We start from the raw sequence: 21,365 nt of genomic DNA on the forward strand, positions 1-21,365 counted from the left end.
ACGAACATAATCGAACGAACGAGACCTCTGTTCATGTTCGTTCATTTAACTAATCGAACAAAATTTCTTGTTCATGTTCGTTCGTTTATTAAACGAACGAACATAAACGAACTTCCCGCCGAACGGTTCATGAACTATTCGCTGAACGTTCGGTTCGTTTACAGCCCTAGCCCCGGAAGTAGCACCACCCCCGGAACCTGGTGGACGCCTGGTATAGATGGTATGGCGAGGTGTAGCCTCACTTGACTCTGCCTTGGTCTCAGTGCCTTTACCTCGACCATCACCACCAACATCACCAGCACCACCCGCATCACCAGCACCACCTTCACCAACATACTCAACCTCCACATCATCTTGTTTTCTCTTTTCACCCGGGTTATCACGGGGAGAGGACAAGTCGAACGTCCTAGAAGGTGGAGAGGCAGGAGGAGTAATCTTTGAAATATCAATCTTGCGTGGACCCCTACCCGACTTAACACCTATTGTCAGATAACAAATGATAATAAAAAACAAAGAACAAAAGGCAACCAGTAAGACTTACAAGAGAAAAAGTTTGTACCTCGAGAGCCAGAAGCAATAAATATCTCTTCCAAGAGATTACCAGGTTTCGCACTAAAAACACCCATGTCAATCTTAGATTCTGAGGGTGCAGGAGGAGTTTCCTTCTGAAGTTTGGCTCTCTTGGCAGCAAGAGCAGCAGCAGCTTGTTCATCAAGCTCTTTCTTTTTATCATCAAGAACTTTCTTCTTCTTCAAAATATCGGTCAAAGTTTCGTCATCCTCAGGATCACGCTCAGTACGCTTACTCCCTGTGTCTAAACCAGATAGCGTATCAGAAACGACAATATAATCCAGGAAAGGAAGGATAGAAGGTCGCTTACGAGGAGCATCGGTAACTTTCTCCTCAACCTTCTTTTCTTTCTTCTCAGACTTATCCAGTTTTTTCTTCCTTCTGGTCTCCAACTGCTTAGCAGTTTCAACTGGAGGATCATCACCGATAGGCTCATTCACCAGTTCATTAACAGCCCCTTGCGCCAGACCTGCACGCGGGGAATGAGGGGTTAGGCCTTCACGAGATCTGTCAGAACCCTCACTCGAAAGGACAATAACTTCTTCCCGAGTGGGGTCAGTAGGATCATCAACATCATCTTCACCATCTTCACCTAAAATAGTATTGGCATAAGCGGCAAAGCTCTCGCTAGTAGGGTGCAAGAAATGGTTGCGGATCTGGTCCAACCACGTCGGTTTCCCCTCTGCTTGAATCGCTTCAATCATGGCACCAACGGCCTTCGGGTCAAGAACGTTCAACAAACTGTATCCAACTGTGAAATACAAAGACATGAGGAAGAACACAACAAAATCAGAGGAAAACACAAACAAACAAGCAACACTAAATATCTTTGCCTTGATAACCATAAACAGGGACACCCAAAGGGTTCTTCGGAACCCACAACATGCTGATACCAGCACCCACTAACGCTCTCTCCTCAAGCTGAGAAATAGAAGTGGCTTTGTGCGTCAACTTCTTGTACCACTCTTGCTGACCAAAGTTCGCGGTCACATCCACCTTAGGGATCCCTTCACCCTCCACTCAATAATGCATATCTACCGGAATAACCCCCTGGTGAATATAAAAGAACTTCTGTTTCCAATCATGTAAGCACTTAGGTGGATTGGAACTACAAGGGGTAACCCCACCGGTCCGAGAGTTGAAGGAGTAGAAGCCGCTGGTATAACTCACAAAATAAAAAACGTTAAACATCTCAAATGTTGGCTCAATGCGGTTGGCTCTGCAAATAAATTCGAAATGTGTAACACGTGGTAACCCTAACGCATTAATCTGAGAGATGTGCAGCCCGTAGTTCGTCAAAACATCGGCAGTAAACTTCGTCATCGGAAGACGGAAATTACCCTCCCGGAAAAAGGCCGCATACAATGTTATGTACCCTGGAGGAGCGTCTAGAGCGGTGGAGTTGGGAGTTGGAAACTGAGCATCCCACTCAAGACGAAAACCTATATCCCTAACTAAGTTCTGAAACTCTTCTTCTCTCCAACCTATCACCGCCCGTCGGGACCAGGAGGATTCTTAGGTTTGTTTTTTCTCTTCTTCGTCGAAGGATTACCTCCGGTAGACATAGTGTAAGAGGACGAAAGAGGAGATACGGATGAACTTGGAAAAAAGGAGAGAGGTAGGGAAGTATGAGAGGAAAATGGTGTTCAAATTTTGAAAAATAAAGGAAGATAAGGGAACCGCCATATATTTATACCCATCGCATTAAATGCGATGGGTAGTGGGCCGTCAGGAAGACAGATGAACGTCCAACAGGGAAGGGACACGTCATAAGGGAGAGAAACCGTCACCCCCCTTTTCGGGAGCGTGGGCGGCAAACGCCTGACACCTTACCGAAAAGTAACTGACACCACTGGAAAGGCGCCTGTTCACCTCCGATAAGACAGGGACACCAGACAGTCACATCAGTTGTCTCATTCCAAGAAAAGAAACTTCCTTCAGCAGTTACCAACACGCCATTTGCAATGCACCCAGTTGGCTAAACTTTGCCGCCACCATTGTACGCCATGCGCCATGCGTCCACTTGGCTCAACTTTGCAGTTACCATTGAACTCCATGCGCCATGCGTCCAATTAGCACAACTTTGCAGTTACCATTGAACGCCATGCGCCATGCGTCCACTTGGCTCAACTTTGCAGTTACCATTGAACGCCACCATGCGCCATGCGTCCAATTAGCTCAACTTTGCAGCCACCGTTGTACGCCATGCGCCATGCGTCCACTTGGCTCAACTTTGCAGTTACCATTGAATGCCACGCGCCATGCGTCCACTTGGCCCACCTTTGCAGTCACCACCACGCCATGCGCCACGCATCCACTTGGCTCAACCGCGCAAGGCAACCAACATGCATTAAACAACAACCGCTATCCTTATAAGTCCAGAATCCCTCCTAGACGATCAACTCAACTAGAAGGCACACTGGACTGTGGGACTTGAAGAGGTATGGTCCCAAGTCTTTGCCTACATGGCAAGGACCACACCACTTTTTCATCCAACATGGTGCCTACATCAGCAAGTGAATCCAGAAGCCTCTAGAAGCTTCTTGAGGACGTCAAGGTGGCACCAAAGATGCTCCTTCCGACAGAAAGGACAACACGTGTCACAAATCATCAAGCGCCATGTAGGCCTACAACAAATCCAGGAGCAGACCGACAACAGCAGTACGACGTCTCCAGCACGGACGAATATAGGCGCGCCACGTGTACCACCACCCTGACCACAGCAGAGGGGACCAAGAGGATATTCCCCTTGGTCGGACAGCTGGCGCCCTATAGCACCTGGCAAGGTTGCTCCACCCTCTTTCACCCTCCGGCTATAAATAGGACCCTTCATCATTCAGGTTAAGATTATTTTATTCTCCACTTTCTCACACTCAACACACACTGTTTTATTCCTCAGAACAGTACTTATTCTCACGCCGGAGCCCGGTTAAGAGGGAAACCCCCATATTCCCCTCTTGACGAGCTAACGGTGTTGCTGTTTTGCAGGACCTAAGTCATTTGGCGAGTAAAGAAGGAGATTGAACCCACAGAAGAGACAACCCAACTAGTTCACTATCGGTGTTAACCAGTGTTTCATCAGGTTAGGGTGGGTATGTTGGCGGTAATTCCCGACTAATCACAAGTCGGTGATGGAAAAGGGTGATAAACGAGTTCAAGGCACAAGTCGGTGAACATGAGGGATCAATACTAACAAGTTGGTCATAATTGGTTAAGTTTCCTAGTTACATTATAATTATATTTAGTAATGTCTTGGTCACCAAGTTAGGGTTATTTGGTAATGTCTTGGTCACCAAGTTAGGGTTAGCATATATAAACCTAGGTAGGGTTAGACATTATTAAGAGACAAGAGAAGAGAGACAAGACTAGAGAGAAACCGAGTTATGGTTTAAGAGTCTGTAATCAGTTTTGAGTTATTTTCTGATTGATAAGATTGAGAGTTATTCATCTAAATTCTTTTCTTCATCTTTTCTATTCGGTTTGATTGTCGATTGAGACTTTAATTGGTATCAGAGCCAAGTTCAATCGTCGAAATCGAACGCGTACTCGAGATCGACGGCTAAGGAGAACAGAAACTATAGAACTGTGCTCGAAGATCTATAGGTGAGTTATACCTACAAGCGAGGCTGTTCCAGAAGGAGTTCACGTAACCGATGATTAAAGGGAAACAACCGGAATCAGAATTCATTGGGGTTTTTCCGGCATCAAAGAGACTGACAAAGGAACACCGGTGGTGACACAAGGCATCGCGAAATCGTTTATGAAAAGTTGATAAATTTTGATCGTCTTTTGCGATGGATGATTCGTGAAGGTAATTAATTAAGTTGGAGCTAAAATTCAACTGGGGATAGAAAGAAACCAAAAGTCAAAACGTTTTATTGATTTTTTTGGAACAACGTCTTAAACAAAAAAAAAATAATATTATAACATGTTAGGTTATCATAATTATTTTTTGGTTTAAACTAAGTTTGGGTTTTAATTATTAAACGTTCATTATTATTTGGGTTGGACAAGCGGGTTCAACTCAAGATTTGTCCTTTATTCCGAGTTTATGCGAGCAAACACGTTCAATTCTGAAAAGTTGTTCAGAAATCAATGACGGACGTGCACAGACCACCACCGGTTGTGGTTAAGTATCAAAGTACCACAACTTTACAATGTCCAATATTAACAGAAACTAATTACAACATCTGGGTCATTCATATCAAAGCGATATTCAAGGTTTATGGAATACATAAAGATTTAGAACCAGGTGAAGATGAGGTAGAAGCCAAAAAGGATGACATGGTAGTTGCACTTCTACTTCAGGCAATACCCGAATAGCTCGTATTTCAAGTAGCTCAGTTTCAGACTGTAAAGGAAATCTGGGATGTGTTGAAGACACGGTATGTTAGGGTTGAACGGGTTCGAGAGGCAAAGATTGAGCAACTGGAAAATGAGTTCGAATCCTTGAAGATGAAAAACAGTGACAATTGATTCTTTCGCGGGCAGAATAAGTCAGTTGGTGACCAAAGCAGCCAGTTTGGGAACCACCTACGAAAACAAAAAGCTAACCAGAAAGTTATTAGACTCTGTTCCAGCAAAGTATGTTCCAATTGTAGTTTCAATTGAACAATTCGCAGATTTGAAGGCCATGACGTTTCAGGAAGCAATCGGTAGTCTGAAGACGTTCGAAGACATGATTAAAAGTATTGAGTCTTTAGCAGAAAATGAAGGTAATTTAATGTTTTCCAATGGTGAGTCGTCCTCAAAATCCAAATCCTATGAAAATACGTGGGGGTGTGGGCGAGGCGGTTCAAGTTACTGAGGTAGACGTCAAGACCGAGATGATAAGGACCAAGATGGAAGTCAAAGCCGAGATGGTCAAGATCATGGGTCAAAACAGACAGGTCAAAAAAGAACCAATGATCGCCAAAAAGGATGGAAAGATAGATCACACGTTTAGTGTTACCGTTGTGATAAATTTGGTCACTTCGCGTCAGGGTGTCCGGATCGTATGAAGAAACAAGATGAAGCTAACTTAGCTAAATCCGATGATTTTGATCCATCATTATTCATGATGAGATGTGATTAAGAGACGGTTTTTCTAAATGAAGAATGGGTGAATCCAAAGCGTTTCGAGACTAAGCCAATGGAGAAAGACACTTGGTATCTCGACAACAGAGCATCGAATCACATGACGGGTAATCGAGCTTATTTCTTTGAACTTAATGAGCATGTCACGGGAAAGATGAAGGTTGGAGATGGATCTTGTATTGATATATGGGAAAGGGATCGGTATTGCTTGAAGGGAAAACGTGTGAGAAGCGCTTGTTAACCGATGTTTACTACATACCGAGTAAGCAAAGCAATATAATAAGTCTTGGTCAAGCAACGGAAGGTGCATGTGATATTCACATGAAATGTGATTTGCTAACCATTCATGATGATACATGTAAGCTTATGATGAAGGTGACAAGGACCAAGAACCGTTTGTACAAGATCAACCTCAAGATAGCAAGTTTCGGTACACAAGCTAACATGATTGGAATAAAGAATTTTGCGGGTAGGGATCTACAAAGAGTTGAACTGAAAGGTGATATTCCAAGTACGAGTCAAAATCTTCACAAAGATTCAAGTTTAATGAAGAAACCCAAAATTCAAAGTCCAAAGAAAAATGTTCAAGAATTCAAAGAAAAGGTAAAGCAAGGGATTCAAATCCAAGGAGGTACATTTAATGATCCAAAAAAGCGAGTCTTTGCTCAAGATCGCAGCCGAGTCAATGGTGGTGCGAGTTCTTATGACCAAAGGACGAGTCGTGGAGAAATGACTAGTCGAGTACAAGTTCGCAAGAATGTTCGAGCTAGGAAGGTGTCGAAAAACACAGCTATAGATCAAGATGAATTCTATGAGAATCAAGACACAGAAGACATGTTAGAACCTACTTATTTCGAGTCAGAAATTAAGGGGGTGATTGTTAGCGGTAATTCCCGACTCATCACAAGTCGGTGATGGAAAAGGGTGATAAAGGAGTTCAAGTCACAAGTCGGTGAACTTGAGGGATCATTGTTGACAAGTTGGTCATAATTGGTTAAGTTTCCTAATTACATTATAATTATATTTGGTTATGTCTTGGTCACCAAGTTAGGGTTAGCCTATATAAAGCAAGGTAGGGTTAGACATTATTAAGAGACAAGAGAAGAGAGACAAGACTAGAGAGAAACCGAGTTATGGTTTAAGAGTCTGTAATCAGTTTTTTGTTATTTTCTGATTAATAAGATTGAGAGTTATTCGATCTAAATACTTTTCTTCATCTTTTCTATTGGGTTTGATTGTCGATTGGGACTTGAGGGTATGGGTTAGGATGGGTTTGGGTTAGGATGGGTTTATTAAGAAATGGGTTAGGATAAGTTTAGGTCAAGATAGGTTTTTGTCAAAATGATTTGGGCATGACATGCTAAAAATATAAATAAATGAGTAAATTACAAGTTTTGTCCTTTATTTTTGTCCCAAATTTCAGGCGCTGTCCTTTACCTTTAAAATTGATGAGCTTTGTCCTTAACGTTTCAAAATCCTGCACGTTATGTCCTTTAGCCCTAACTCAATCAGTTTTTTTTTGTTAAATCGGATTGCAAAAGGGCATTTTAGTATTTTTACCTTCTTAGGGGTTTTGTGTAAACAACTTTTAATGAGGGACTCTTTGTACAAAATCAAAAAATAAAAGGTTTTATATAAACTTTATCTTCTCTCTCTCACTCTCATCAGATTTTCCCCCAACCAACCACCCACTTCCCCCGCAGCTAACAACCACCATCAATCACCACATTCAATCTAATCCACCCCAGTTAACCGATTACTACCAAGCTGCATTGCTATAGGTTGAACAAATAATATTTAAAAAAAAATCTAAGATCCCAATCATATAGATTCAGACCATTTGCAATATGCAGCACATAGCTCATTAAAAAAATGTATTAACTCAGTTGTACAACATCCAAAGAGTTTATAGGCACAAAAGCTTTTGAAATCCTTTGACATACTTGTAGATATGATATGATTCTATAGTGATTTGTGATGCTTTATGTCTTGACCACCGGGACAATGATTCGAATCAATCAACGAAATCTCACATCCATCGATTGAAACCGGCTCGGAAATCGGCAACGGCACAACGAATGAACCTGAAACGTTGAGTACTTGAAGCTGAATCGGCAACGAATGAACCAGACATTTCATACCAGAATTCTTCTTCACAAGACTTAACAAACCCCTGTTCATGGACGGGTTTTATGCAACCCAAACAATTCGTTTTTCACCGGCCTTTCCCTCTCGTCTTTCTCTCTGTTCAACATCCAAGATGCTTCTTCTTGTTCGTCTCTTGTTTGCGCGATTCAAACGTTGGAAACGCTTGATGTTTCCAACAATCAGCTGGCGGTAATCACGCCTCCGTTGCTGTCTTCTTGTGGTGGTTTGAAGGTTTTGAACTTTAGTAACAACATGTTGAGTGGTAACATTCCCAGTTTTCAAAGCTCTTTACAGCGTTTAGATCTTTCTCATAATTCTTTACATGGCGTTATTCCTGATCAAATTACAGAACGGGTTAATCTTTTTGGTGATCAAATTACAGAACTTGGTAGTAATCGGTTAACTGGGGTGGATTAGATTGAATGTGGTGGTTGATGGTGGTTGTTAGCTGTGGTGGAAGTGGGTGGTTGGTTGGGGGAAAATCTGATGAGAGTGAGAGAGAGAAGATAAAGTTTATATAAAACCTTTTATTTTTTGATTTTGTACAAAGAGTCCCTCATTAAAAGTTGTTTACACAAAATACCCCCTAAGAAGGTATAAAGACTAAAATGCTCTTTTGCAATCTGATTTAACAAAAAAAAATCTAACTGAGTTAGGGCTAAAGGACATAACGTGTAGGATTTTGAAACGTTAAGGACAAAACTCATCAATTTTAAAGGTAAAGGACAGCGCCTGAAATTTGAGACAAACATAAAGGACAAAACTTGTAATTTACTCTAAATAAATAAAAGAGTAAACTGCCATTTTGGTCCCTGTGGTTTGGCCAGTTTTGCCACTTTAGTCCAAATCTCAAACTCATTACATCTGGGTCCCTGTGGTTTGCATTTTGTTGCCATTTTAGTCCAAAATCCAAAAACCCTATTTTTTTACTGTTGCAACCTTCTATTTTGTCCTTTAGTGCAGGGGCATTTTGGTCATTTTAATTTACTCTTTTAATAAATTAAAACAAAATTAATTATATTATATATATATATATACATACATACAGACATTCACACATCCACCATCTCTCCATCCCCAACCTCTCGATCTCTCTATCTCGATCTCTCCATCTCGATCTCCGGCCACCGCAACCACCATCACTCTCCACTATCCCCTGCCCTTCGCCGTCCCCTCCCGATAAACAACGGCGGCAGCACCACCACCACTTGGTGGTGGCGGACGGTACGACATCAGCAGAGCCGCCATGAGCGGCGAAGAGAGAGAGAGAGATGCATGAGAGAGAGATGCATGAGAGAGAGGGAGATCGAAGAGAGACGGAGCCGCGTTTCAGCGGCAGCGGCGGCGGAGCCGCGTATCAGCGGCGGCGGAGGAGGTGGTTGGGGAAGTATAGGGCAACCGAGGAGGAGGAGGTGGTTGGGGAAGTATAGGGCAACGGAGGAGGAGGAGGTGGTTGGGGAAGTATAGGGCAGCGGCGGCGGCGGAGGTGCTTGGGGCAGTGGTGGTGGTGATGAGACCTAGAACTGTAACATCATGTTCTCCAAAACCCCATATCCTTGGGCTGAGCCACCGGAACATCATCTTCTTGAATCGCCTGAACAGGATTAAATCAGGTCTCATCAGGTTTCGAGGGGCTTTACAGGTTTTGATTGTTTTCGTTTTTGTTTAGGTTATAATTTGGTGATTAGAAATAGTTTGATTTATGTTGTAGATTGGTGGAGAAGAGTGATTGATTTAGGTTTTTGTTGTGTATGCACATATTATTTAGATTTTTTTTTGCTCTGAGAATATGAATTTGCATACTTTGATTGCTTGTGTTGGACTGGATTGAAATGTTGGTGAAATGAGTGGGATAATTTGCTTGTGTTTAGAGAGAGAGAGAGACAGAGGGGTGTTTTTAGAGAGAGAGAGAGAGAGAGAGAGTATGTGCAGAGAGAAAGAGATAGAAGAAGTGGATATAATAATTCCAAAATGACTAAAATGCCCCTGAGGGTAAAGACAAAATAGCAGGGTCATTAGTGGGGAATCTGACCAAATTTGAAATTTGGACTAAAATGGCAACAAATTGCAAACCATAGGGACCCAGATGTAATAAGTTTGAGATTTGAACTAAAATGGCAAAACTGACCAAACCACAGGGACCAAAATGGCAGTTTACTCTAAATAAAAAAATCAAAAAATCAGAAAAACAAAAAAATCAGAAAAAATTAAAAAAATAAAAAAAAATTAAAAAAATAAAAAAAAATTTAAAAAAATCAAAAAAATAAAAAATATTTGTGTCTCCTACAAATAAATAAACACATATACTATATTAGTCATTCTCTAGAGAATCAATGATAATCGACTCGAACTTGTTTCAACTAGAACTCAAGATATAAAAAATCCCAAACTAACTACACCCTAATGAAACAGGAAAATGATGACAGTCAGATCAAGAATGGAAACTTTTGCATTATTAATCAGTTAAAAAAAGGAAAAGGGGTTTTGTCCTAGAATGAAAAAAAAAATGTATACTTGTATTCAACTAGAACTCAAAATTCATAAAAACTCCCAGCCTAATCAAACAAGAAAATGATGATCATCAGATCAAGAATGGAATTTTTTGCATTAATCAGTTGAAAAGGGAAGAGGGATTTATAATTGGAAAAATGTATACTTTATTCAACTGGAACTCAAAATTCAAAAAAAAAAAAAAAAAAAAAAAAAAAATCCCAGCCTAATCAAACAAGAAAATGATGTAATCAGATCAAGATTAGACATGATTTTTGAGTTCATGCGGTTGATCAGATTGGTGTCAAAATCCGACGTTCGGGTTGCGTCCAACTTCTGAAAAGACCCACTAACAGTTAAACACCCCTACGGCTACCAACCCAAACGGTTTATTTAGTAGTTGAACAAAAAGATAAACTGCTTATCAAATATTTAAAAAAAAATGCATATGAAAGTTTATGTTAATTTGTACCAAAACATGGTATATAAAAAGTACATACATAATGAAGAAAGTGAGAAATCAGTCCCTCTTCTTTTTCCGTTTGAGCAAACTGAGAACATTTTCATAAACAATGAAAGTATTGGAAGCTGCACGAAGAGTTTTGAGAAGGTTTGCTGTAAATGGATTTCTCCAAAGTTGCAGTTAGGCATATCAAAAATGAACAATCAAGCCTTTCCAAGCAAATATACAATTATTCAATAACACCATCATTAACAAACTAATATAGAGAAATACCAAAAACCATGCAAACAAAGATACAGATAACATCAAATAACAGTTACAACTTGGTCTAAACCTCTTTGAAGCATTTCATCAAACAGGTTCTACGCATCTTTACAATCAATCCTAAATTTCTCACAAATTGAACTCAAAATTCAACAAATAACACATCAAACTACTCTCCATGTATTAAATAATAATAATCGAATTCAGAAATCAAACCTTAATTGGATACAAACCCTTATCCCAAAATCGAGTTTAGTGATGGCAAGCGACGCAAGCAAAACGGCTGATAGATTCACAAAATTATGGGGTTTGGAATTTACGATGACGGTGATTTAGGGCAAGAAACTTGAATCCACGAATGGGATTGAAAAGCGAGTCAAGCGTGATAGATTCAAAAGTCAAGCGAGAATGCTGATACCTTTTACTTTTAGGTTAGAAAGTTAGAAAACTCATCCTGAAAACTCATCCTGGCCTGTGATAAAACTTAGATGGGTAATTTTTTACCCATCCTAACCCATCCCAATTTATTTCATGGCCCAATGTGACCTGCTTCTTATTTTAAAAGGATCCTAAGTAACCCAAATACCCAAATGGGTTTTTATTGCCACCCCCTACTTGTGTTCTTTCGATTGCAAAGTTGTAAGTATTTCGTTTTACTTAAAATCATATATCCTTTTGATTAACATGATTTGTGTAATTTTTTTTAGATTTAAGTATGAATTCCATTTGCATGCATATATAACTCTAATCTATCGCCCGATACGCGTATTATATGCAGTCAGTGAGGAACTTGACCTGCACATCAGACTCATTGTTGTAGGTCTTGATACGGATCGTCGAACTATGATGACTTCTTGTTTCGGATGCCGTAATGAGTGCGGAATCCCCGTTACGACATAAACCGAGCGAGAGAGTAAACACAACACAAAGATACAACGATTAACAGGTTTGTGTATTAGATCGAGCAGAGTTTCGTTACAAGATTTATACAAAAAACAAGCACACAGACAACTCTCTCTCTACACTCTCTCTAGCTCATCCAAGCTCAGCTAAAATGTGATCTGAACTGTTATATATAGCCCAATAACCCAGCTCAAGCCACTAAACATGAACGTTTTTCGTTGATGTTGCTGAAAGATCAAACCCACGAAGTACCAGCTGGGCTTCTTCGTGCACATTTGTAACGAAAAACCAAGTCCACGAATAACATTCTTCGTGGCCTCCATGCTTCATGATTCCACTTCTCCGAACAGCTAAAGCCTACAAAGAATACATGGTCTTTCGTGAACTGTTATAAACAAACAAGTTCTTCGTGAAGGTTAATTTCATGCACAGACAAAGAAACCTTGTGACATCCATGCAAACTTCAATTTATGTTTGTGGCATCATCATGCATAATCTTCGTTCTCGTATCGCGAATTGCCGGGTCATACCACGGAGGAACGTCGTCAACTTCGGTCTCGAACCGAACCAAAATGAGCCGAGCCGAGCCGAACCGGGCCACATCCACACAAAACTGCATCAACAATTGTATCTAAAGTTAATTACACCGTTAGTCCATATGGTTTAATGAAAGTAACCAAGGTCAGTTACTAATAATTTAAAATCACATTCTAATAGGACTGTAAACGAACCGAACGAACACGAACAAGGCCTTGTTCGTGTTCGTTCGCTAAAGAAATAAATGTGTTCACGAACGGTTCATGAACACTTAACCGAACGAGATTTATGTTCGTATTCGTTCATTAAGGAAATGAGCGTGTTCACGAACGGTTCACGAACACAAACGAACACAAATAAATTTGGCAGACGCGACGAGGGAGAAAGATAGATGCCCAGAGAGTAGCACTCGAACTTGAATCCCTTATTGTGGAACGGAGGTCGATCGTATTCGCCGACGTAAATAATGAGAAATGAAAGGGAAATGATGCATAAACAAGGTAAAAGTTGGTTTCCCAGTTTAATTTTTAGGGTAAAAAACGAAATAAAAGTTTAATAATATAAAAAGTACAAATAAAATATAAGAAAGTACAAAGATCTTCAATTAAAACACAAATATATGAACATAAACGAATGCAAATCAACGAATGTTCACGAACACCTCACCGAACGTTCACGAACACAATCGAACGAACAAGACATCTGTTCATGTTCGTTCATTTAACTAATTGAACGAAATTTCTTGTTCATATTTGTTCGTTTATTAAGCGAACGGACATAAACAAACTTTTCGCCAAAAGGTTCACGAACTGTTTGCTAATAGTTCGGTTCGTTTACAGCCCTACATTCTAATGTTCTAACTTTTCATTTTGTAACAACATGGGGTATTAACACTAACTTTAATTAACTTTTTTTGTTAAGTTAGAGTGTAATTACTAAAATACCCATTTGTAACTACAAGGACCATTTATGTAATTAACTTTATTTTAAATCCAGGGACCATGTAATTATATACTTATACAAAAACAAACTTTTGCACCACTTAATTATTTTAAATTAAATAAGTACGGTATAAATTACAATCCGCCACAAATCATCTAAATTTGGAATTAATTTAATCGATCGCAATTAGTTTAACTAGTTCTATATCCGTCCAGTGGACGGGTAGTATTGATACTGTTTTGTCGGTTAGGCTTTAAAATGTAACATGTATTAATTTAGTTTATTATTAAGATGGGTCCTAGAGTGGGTATCATTCCGGCCCAATTAACCTTCAAATGCATCCATTACTCATATTAATGGCCCAATAACGTATCTACTCATCTAGAAATACAAACACTGCGACAAACCCAATAGAAGAGCCAGTTAACAATCCTCAAAAAAAGTACAACACTTACACTCCCCGCCATTTTTTACTCTTAACGACTTTTGGTTATCATTGATCAAAAAGTCAACGATGACTTTTTTACCAAAGTTCCGCTGCTGCTTTCCAATCTCAATACAATGCTCTTCATCTTAAAGATCTTGGTCCCTAGCTCGGTACCAATCGGCATCGAAAATCCTCAAAAAATGGGTACCGGTACCAAAACTCAAAACTACACATTTTGGTACGGGTATGGAAGTGGGCTTGTTAGCGGGAATCAAATGTTAAATGGGCAGATTATGAAGAAAGTCTAAATGTACGACATGGGCATGATAGACTGGTAGCTTGCATAAGATCTTCACGTTTGTGGTTTATAAATGGAAACTATGCTTAGTCATGTTTCTATTCTAGGGATATGCTATATATTAGGATCATATTATCTGTTCATAAAATTATACCGTAATACGATCATATTTGCTTAAGGGCATCATCTAGAGAAATACTATTACAACACAACTAAACAAACAGGTTCAAATTGCAGAGCTGCAGAATTACATATAAATACCAAAGTGCTTCAAAGTAAAGATATGATCATGTCAGCCAAATTTCTCTCTATTATAAGCCAAATTTCTATACTAATATATTAATAACGAAAAAAATAGTAATATTTAGTGCCACAAACCTTACTAGAAACAAGAAACATCCATTAAGTTTAAAGATCAAAGATACATAAGCATTTGATTTATAATAAGAAAGAGGTTACCTTCGGCAAGAGCGAAGGAGAAGGGCATCTTTGTCACTGAAAAACCTTTCCCCCCAATCATCTGTATTTTTTTTCATTGTCTACCCAATTTGTGCCTTAAAAACAATTACAAAATTCAAATTAGCGTAAAATTTTTAACAGATGGTCCCTGTAACTTTCTATAAATTACAAATTTAAATATTCAAAAACTACACACACAAAATGGGAAATTATATTCATAGGAGGTTGCTTCCATCCATTGCTTAAACATCAATTAATACAATGCATTAATTCCTATAAAAAACGTACCATATATAATCAGCAACACTCTTGATTTGGGGAAAACGGTAATACAGCACTTGTTGTAATCACTATGCTGGATTCTGAATTTAAATCACCCCTCAGGATACTCATGTTGTGAGTGCCTATGTTATTCACAGAACTACGTAGTAGGAGCCAAAAATTTCTGTCAAGGATTTAAAACCATATGACTGAAGCTGCTCTCTAGACCCAAAAATACGCAGACCTTTCAATTGATGTATGCTTTGCGGAAGACGATTTATGCCCGTACAATTAGATAGGTATAATTGTTCTAAACATTTCATGTTACTGATGCTGTCCGGAATATCTCTTAATCCTCTACAACCAGATAGGTATAGCTTCTTTAAACACTCTAATCTGCCAAGATCCTCTGGTAACTGCTCCAGAAGCCAACAATGTCTAAGGGTAAGGGAATTGTAACGTAGTTGATTTAAGACAGGAAATAAGCAATCAAAATTGTGCAGGAGAACAGTAATAATAGGCTAATGGTTGAATTTTTATTGAAAGCATAAAGGAATACAACTTTAGAATGGAGATGGGAATGACAGAAGATTGGGATGGGAAGAGAATTCTCACACAATACTCATTTTGCATAATTAATTAATTTAGCTGGCCTCACTCATATATCCCCTCAGGTTGTTAGATCTCAGCTGATGTGGCATTCAGGTCATAACCGTGAAGTCTTCTAGAGACTTGTTTGGGCCTGTGACTAACTCTTCTTGCTGCTGGGCCTGGATCCATAACATTACCATCCCCACCAAGAACCACCTTGTCCTCAAGGTGAAAGGTCGGAAATTTGTGTAGTAAGTGACTATCATCCTCCCAAGTGGCTTCCTGTTCACTAAAGCCCTCCCATTGAACTAAGCTTTGAGGGATAGTTTGGCCAGAACGAAGAATGGAGCGCCGATCCAAAATTTGGTGAGGAATGAGCAGCAGGGTGGAAGTGGAATCCACCAAGTTTAAGGGTGTGACCTGCTGAGTCGGTTGACCCACACATTTACGGAGAACCGACACAAGAAAAACCGAGTGAATCTGAGCCGTGGGTGGGAGGTCAAGGCGGTAAGCAACCGAACCAATTTTCTGAGTGACTTGATATGGACCGAAATAACGGCGGCCCAATTTGTGGTGGCGCTGCAGGCGGAGGGATCCTTGTCGATACGGCTGCAATTTGACGTAAACCCAATCGCCGATGTCGAAAGAAAGTTCACGACGATGTTTGTCAGCCTGAAGTTTCATTCGTGTCTGTGCTTTAGCCAAATTAGCCCGAAGAATAGATAACACAGTGTCACGATCAGTTAACTGAGCTTCTAGTGTGGCATTAGTAGTGGAATCACGGATATAACGGTTAATAGTGGGTGGTTTCCTGCCATAAACAACTTCAAAGGGTGTCATTTGTGCAGAGGTTTGATATGCCGTGTTGTACCAGAATTCAGCCCAGGGAAGATAATTCATCCAATGAGTAGGGTAGTCGGTCACATAAGCACGTAAGTACATTTCGAGACATTTGTTAAGTGCCTCGGTTTGACCATCGGACTGCGGATGGTACGCGGTACTAAAGGACAAGGTGGTACCGTGTAAGCGATGTAACTCCTTCCAAAACGAGGTCATAAAACGTGCATCACGGTCAGTAACGATGTTAGCAGGAACTCCGTGTAGGCGCACAAAGTCATTGATAAAAGCAACAGCAACTGTGACACTCGAAAAGTTCGATGGTAACCCGATAAAATGCCCGTATTTGGATAAACGGTCTATGATCACCATAATCACAGTCTTGCCTTGCGAAGAAGGTAAGGACGTAATAAAATCCATGGCAATCTCATCAAAGATCATGTGTGGAATCGGAAGAGGTTGTAGGAGTCCAGCCGGAGACAAAGGCGAAGCCTTTGTTTGCTGACATACCTGGCAATTGGCGATGAATGTTGATACATCGGATCGCATGTTTGGCCAATAAAAGTTTGAGCTCAACCGATGCAGGGTGCGTGTGATACCCGAATGACCGCCAACGACCGAAGAGTGAAATTCAGTGAGCAATTGGGTGCGAAGGTCCGCGGTAACAGGAACAAACAAGCGCCCCTGATAGAATAACAACCCTTCCTTAACTTGGAATTTATCTGACCCGGATGACTTTTGAGAAAGAATCGACTGAGACTCCGGATCAGTCAATATGGCTTTACGAATTGCAATCAATAATGAGGGTTCCTGAGAAGAAATAGCCAGTAATTGGGAAGTCGGTTGCCTAGATAATGCATCGGCAGCCGTGTTAAGAGAACCTGGTCTATATAAAATATCGAAATCAAATCCCAGCAACTTGCCAAGCCACTTCTGTTGCTCAGGAGTTTGTATCACCTGATCCTGTAAATTCTTAAGGGACTGTTGGTCCGTCAGAATAGTGAATTTGTTGCCCAAAAGATATTGTCGCCATTTGGCGATAGCCTGAGTGATGGCGTACATCTCCCGGTGGTAAGTGGACGCCTGCTGCATACGAGGACATAACTTTTTACTAAAATAAGCCAATGGGTGCTTATCTTGGGATAAGATAGCGCCAATGCCGGTACCCGAGGCATCCGTTTCCAATGTAAATGGCTTTGAGAAATCTGGAAGGCGTAAAACCGGTGTCGAGCCCAACAATTGTTTAAGTTTAGTGAAGGCAGATTCAGTAGTATCATTCCAAGCATAAGCATCCTTGCGTAAAAGATCGGTTAAGGGCCCTGCAATAGTCGCATATTGGCGTATAAACCGGCGGTAATACCCGGTGAGTCCCAAGAAGGCACGGACTTCCTTGACATTTGAAGGTGTCGGCCATTGTAAGATTGCCTCGATTTTGGACGGGTCAACCGCAACCCCTTGGTCCGTAATAATATGACCCAAATAAGCAATTTTGTTTTGACCAAACACACATTTAGACAGTTTGGCCACTAACTGGTTATCCAGTAATAACTGAAGGGTGAGGGTTAGGTGATCTAAGTGACTAGTCCATGATGGACTATACACAAGAATATCATCAAAAAATACAAGGATGAATTTACGAAGAAAAGGTCGAAAAACATCGTTCATAAGGCGTTGAAAGGTAGAGGGTGCATTCGTTAAGCCGAAGGGCATGACGAGGAATTCAAAGTGACCATCATGCGTTCGAAAAGCTGTTTTAGATATATCCCCTGGTGCCACTCGAATTTGATGATAACCGGCTAAGAGATCCAATTTGGAAAAAAACTTAGCGTTATACAACTCATCAAAGAGTTCGTCAATCGTTGGTATAGGAAATCGGTCTCGAATGGTAATGGCGTTTAGGGCCCGATAATCGACACAAAAACGCCACGTACCGTCCTTCTTTTTTACTAAGAGAACAGGAGAAGAAAAAGCACTTGTACTTGGCCGTATAAGACCTTGAGCCAACATTTCCGAAACGAGTCGTTCGATTTCATTCTTTTGAAAATGAGGATATCGATAGGGTTTAATGGAAACCGGATTACTTGAAGGTAGAAGATTAATACAATGGTCCTGAGCTCGTGGGGGTGGTAAGCTATGGGGTGGTTGGAAGACCATAGCAAATTGATCTAAAACACGTTGTAAATCAGGTGGATAGGGTGCGGTATTGGTTGTGTCAGGAGTTAAAATCGCGAGGTGAAAGATGTGACCAATACCGTCATTATGAAGCAACTGCTGAAACCCATGAAACTGAATAGGATGAATAGGCGGGTTGGAATCCCCTTGCCAACACACCCTTTTGCCGTGCAACTGAAACTCGAATGTACCCAGTTTGTAGTCGGTGACCACGGGCCCAAGTGTAGCCAACCATGAAACACCCAGCACCATATCCCACCCCTGTAGTGGTAACACATAAAAATCGACGACAATCGATTGATTTTGGACAATTAACTCAACTTGTCTAGCAATTCCAGAACATAATAAACGATCCCCACTACCAACGAGTACTGAAAACGGGGTAATAGCTTCAATGGCGAAATTCAAGAACTGAGCCACACGAGTCTGTACAAAACAGTGGGTACTACCCCCATCAAGCAAAATTTGGACCGATTTACCTTGAACAGTGCCTGAGAAACGTAGGGTAGTAGACGATGAATCTCCCGAAAGCGCATTATACGAGATAGCTGATTGTGTTTTCACCTCGTCCAGTTGTAATTTCTCAGCCATCTGACCATCTTGAAGCACCGAATTTGGGGAAATTTGTGCAGCATCGGAATCGAGATCTGACGAATCATCATCAAAGAACAGAAGTTGAGGAGCCGCCTTACACTTATGATCCCAGGTATAACGCTCGTCACACCGGAAACAAAGTCCTTGAGAGCGTTTGGTCGCAATTTCAGCCGGTGAAAGACGTCGGAATCCCACGTTAGGAGAAATAGTTTTAAGTTGGGCTGGAGTCACTGGGGAGCCCATAGTGGAATTAGTTTTTGGGGTGACAGGAAATAAGCAATCAAAATTGTGCAGGAGAACAGTAATAATAGGCTAATGGTTGAATTTTTATTGAAAGCATAAAGGAATACAACTTTAGAATGGAGATGGGAATGACAGAAGATTGGGATGGGAAGAGAATTCTCACACAATACTCATTTTGCATAATTAATTAATTTAGCTGGCCTCACTCATATATCCCCTCAGGTTGTTAGATCTCAGCTGATGTGGCATTCAGGTCATAACCGTGAAGTCTTCTAGAGACTTGTTTGGGCCTGTGACTAACTCTTCTTGCTGCTGGGCCTGGATCCATAACAGGAATTTAGATGTTTCAACATACAAATGCTATTTGGAAGATGCTTAATCTCTTTCATCGACAAAGTTAGTTCCTCTAGACTTTCTAACCGGCCCAGATCCTTGGGCACCTCAGGAATACCGCCTTCAAGTGTAAGCTCTCTTAAATGTTGCAAACCACAAATGCTTGCCAAAAAAGACCCAAGGTTTGTGCTAGCACATTCTAAACGTCCAAGTTCCTCTGGCAGTTCCTTAACTTGACTACGATAGGAGAAATTTAGGCGTCTTAAACATTTCATGTTACGGACGTTGTGCGGAATATCTCTTAATTGGATACAATCCGTTAGGATTAGCTCCTTTAAACACTCTAATCTGCCTAGATCCTTAGGTAACTGCTCCAGAAGCCAACAAGATTTAAGTGTAAGAGATTTCAGTTGTTTCATCATACTAATGCTATCTGGAAGATGCGTAATCTTTTTCATGCACAAGGTTAAGGCCTCTAGACTTTCTAACTGGTACAGATCCTTGGGCACCTCAGGAATACTACCTTCAAGTGTAAGCTTTCCTAAACGTTGTAAGCCACATATGCTTGCTGAAAAGGAGTCAAGGTTTGTACAAGCACATACACCAAAAGAAAGTAGCATCTCAACATTTCCACTCCATGAGGATACAGGTTCAACATATTTACATTGCAACTGAAACTTTGGAAAATTATTGTTGGGATGCAGTGGACATATATCAAGGGACTCCGCAGTAAGTTCTAACGTAGGCGCAGAATCAGAACCAGGTAATTGAGACCATTTGTTAAACAAAAAATATTTAAACCTCAAACTACCAGTTAAGTTTAAGTAGGCAAGCTGTTTTAGACATCCCACTGGAGCGTGAATTTTTTCAAGACAGTAACATCCTTCAAGATCCAACCTCTGAAGATGCGGAGTCATTCCAAGGTTAAGGTTACTCACCTTAGAACCACTAAGATCAAGGGATTTGAGGTTTGGACATTCAACAGGCAGTTGGAGTTCTATAAATTCCTTACATTTAGAAAGATCTAACGTCTCCAGATGTGGAATCATCCCAAGGTTAAGGTTACTCACTTTAGAACCACTAAGATCGAGGGATTTGAGGTTTGGATTCGGACATTCAACGGGCAATTGGAGTTCTACAAATTCCTTACATCTAGAAAGATCTAACGTCTCGAGATGTGGAGTCATCCCGAGGTTGAGCTTACTCACCTTAGAACCACTAAGATCAAGCGATTTAAGGTGTGAACATTCAATGGGCAAGTGGAGTTCTACAAATAAATCACATTTAGAAAGATCTAGTGTCTGAAGATGCGGAGTCATCCCAAGGTTAAGGTCACTCACCTTAGAACCACTAAGATTGAGGGATTTGAGGTTCGGATTTGGACATTCAACAGGCAATTGGAGTTCTGCAAATGTTGGAAATCTGATATTAGGGTTTGAAGAACGCAGAGAATTATGTTCATATATTGAATGAATTGATAAACATCAAATGTGTATTACATATGTATATATACGGACATTAGTGACAGTAACCGTCACATATAACTTATGTTAGTAAAATAAATAAAATAATAATAATGATCTAGCTTATAATTATTCTTCTAACACCCTCCCGTAAGCTTGATCATTTCAGATTCATTTGTAATAGTCCTCTTAATCTCGTGTAGTCCTTTGGCTGTAGAGCTTTCGTCATAATGTCTGCTAGCTGATCTTTTGTAGCACAGAATAGTACGCTTACTTCCCTCTTCTTTATTAGAT

The 21,365-nt window shown here is 40.4% G+C and overlaps 1 protein-coding gene and 1 long non-coding RNA gene across 2 annotated transcripts; both read right to left on the reverse strand.

Moving 5' to 3' along the window:
• Positions 1–7,503: 7,503 nt before the first annotated feature.
• On the reverse strand, positions 7,504–11,567 carry LOC110877010. Its single transcript, XR_004866505.1, has 2 exons — positions 11,228–11,567; positions 7,504–8,128 (listed from the first exon to the last, which is right to left on the reverse strand). It is a non-coding gene; the product is annotated as an uncharacterized LOC110877010 (long non-coding RNA).
• An 8,004-nt stretch (positions 11,568–19,571) lies between these two features.
• Positions 19,572–20,927, reverse strand: LOC110880339 (disease resistance-like protein DSC1). Its single transcript, XM_022128932.1, has one exon. The coding sequence runs from the start codon at positions 20,925–20,927 to the stop codon at positions 19,572–19,574; it is 1,356 nt and encodes a 451-aa protein (XP_021984624.1).
• Between the last annotated feature and the right edge of the window lie 438 nt (positions 20,928–21,365).

Source organism: Helianthus annuus, chromosome 9 (assembly GCF_002127325.2).
Source record: "Helianthus annuus cultivar XRQ/B chromosome 9, HanXRQr2.0-SUNRISE, whole genome shotgun sequence".
Lineage (NCBI taxonomy): Eukaryota > Viridiplantae > Streptophyta > Magnoliopsida > Asterales > Asteraceae > Helianthus > Helianthus annuus.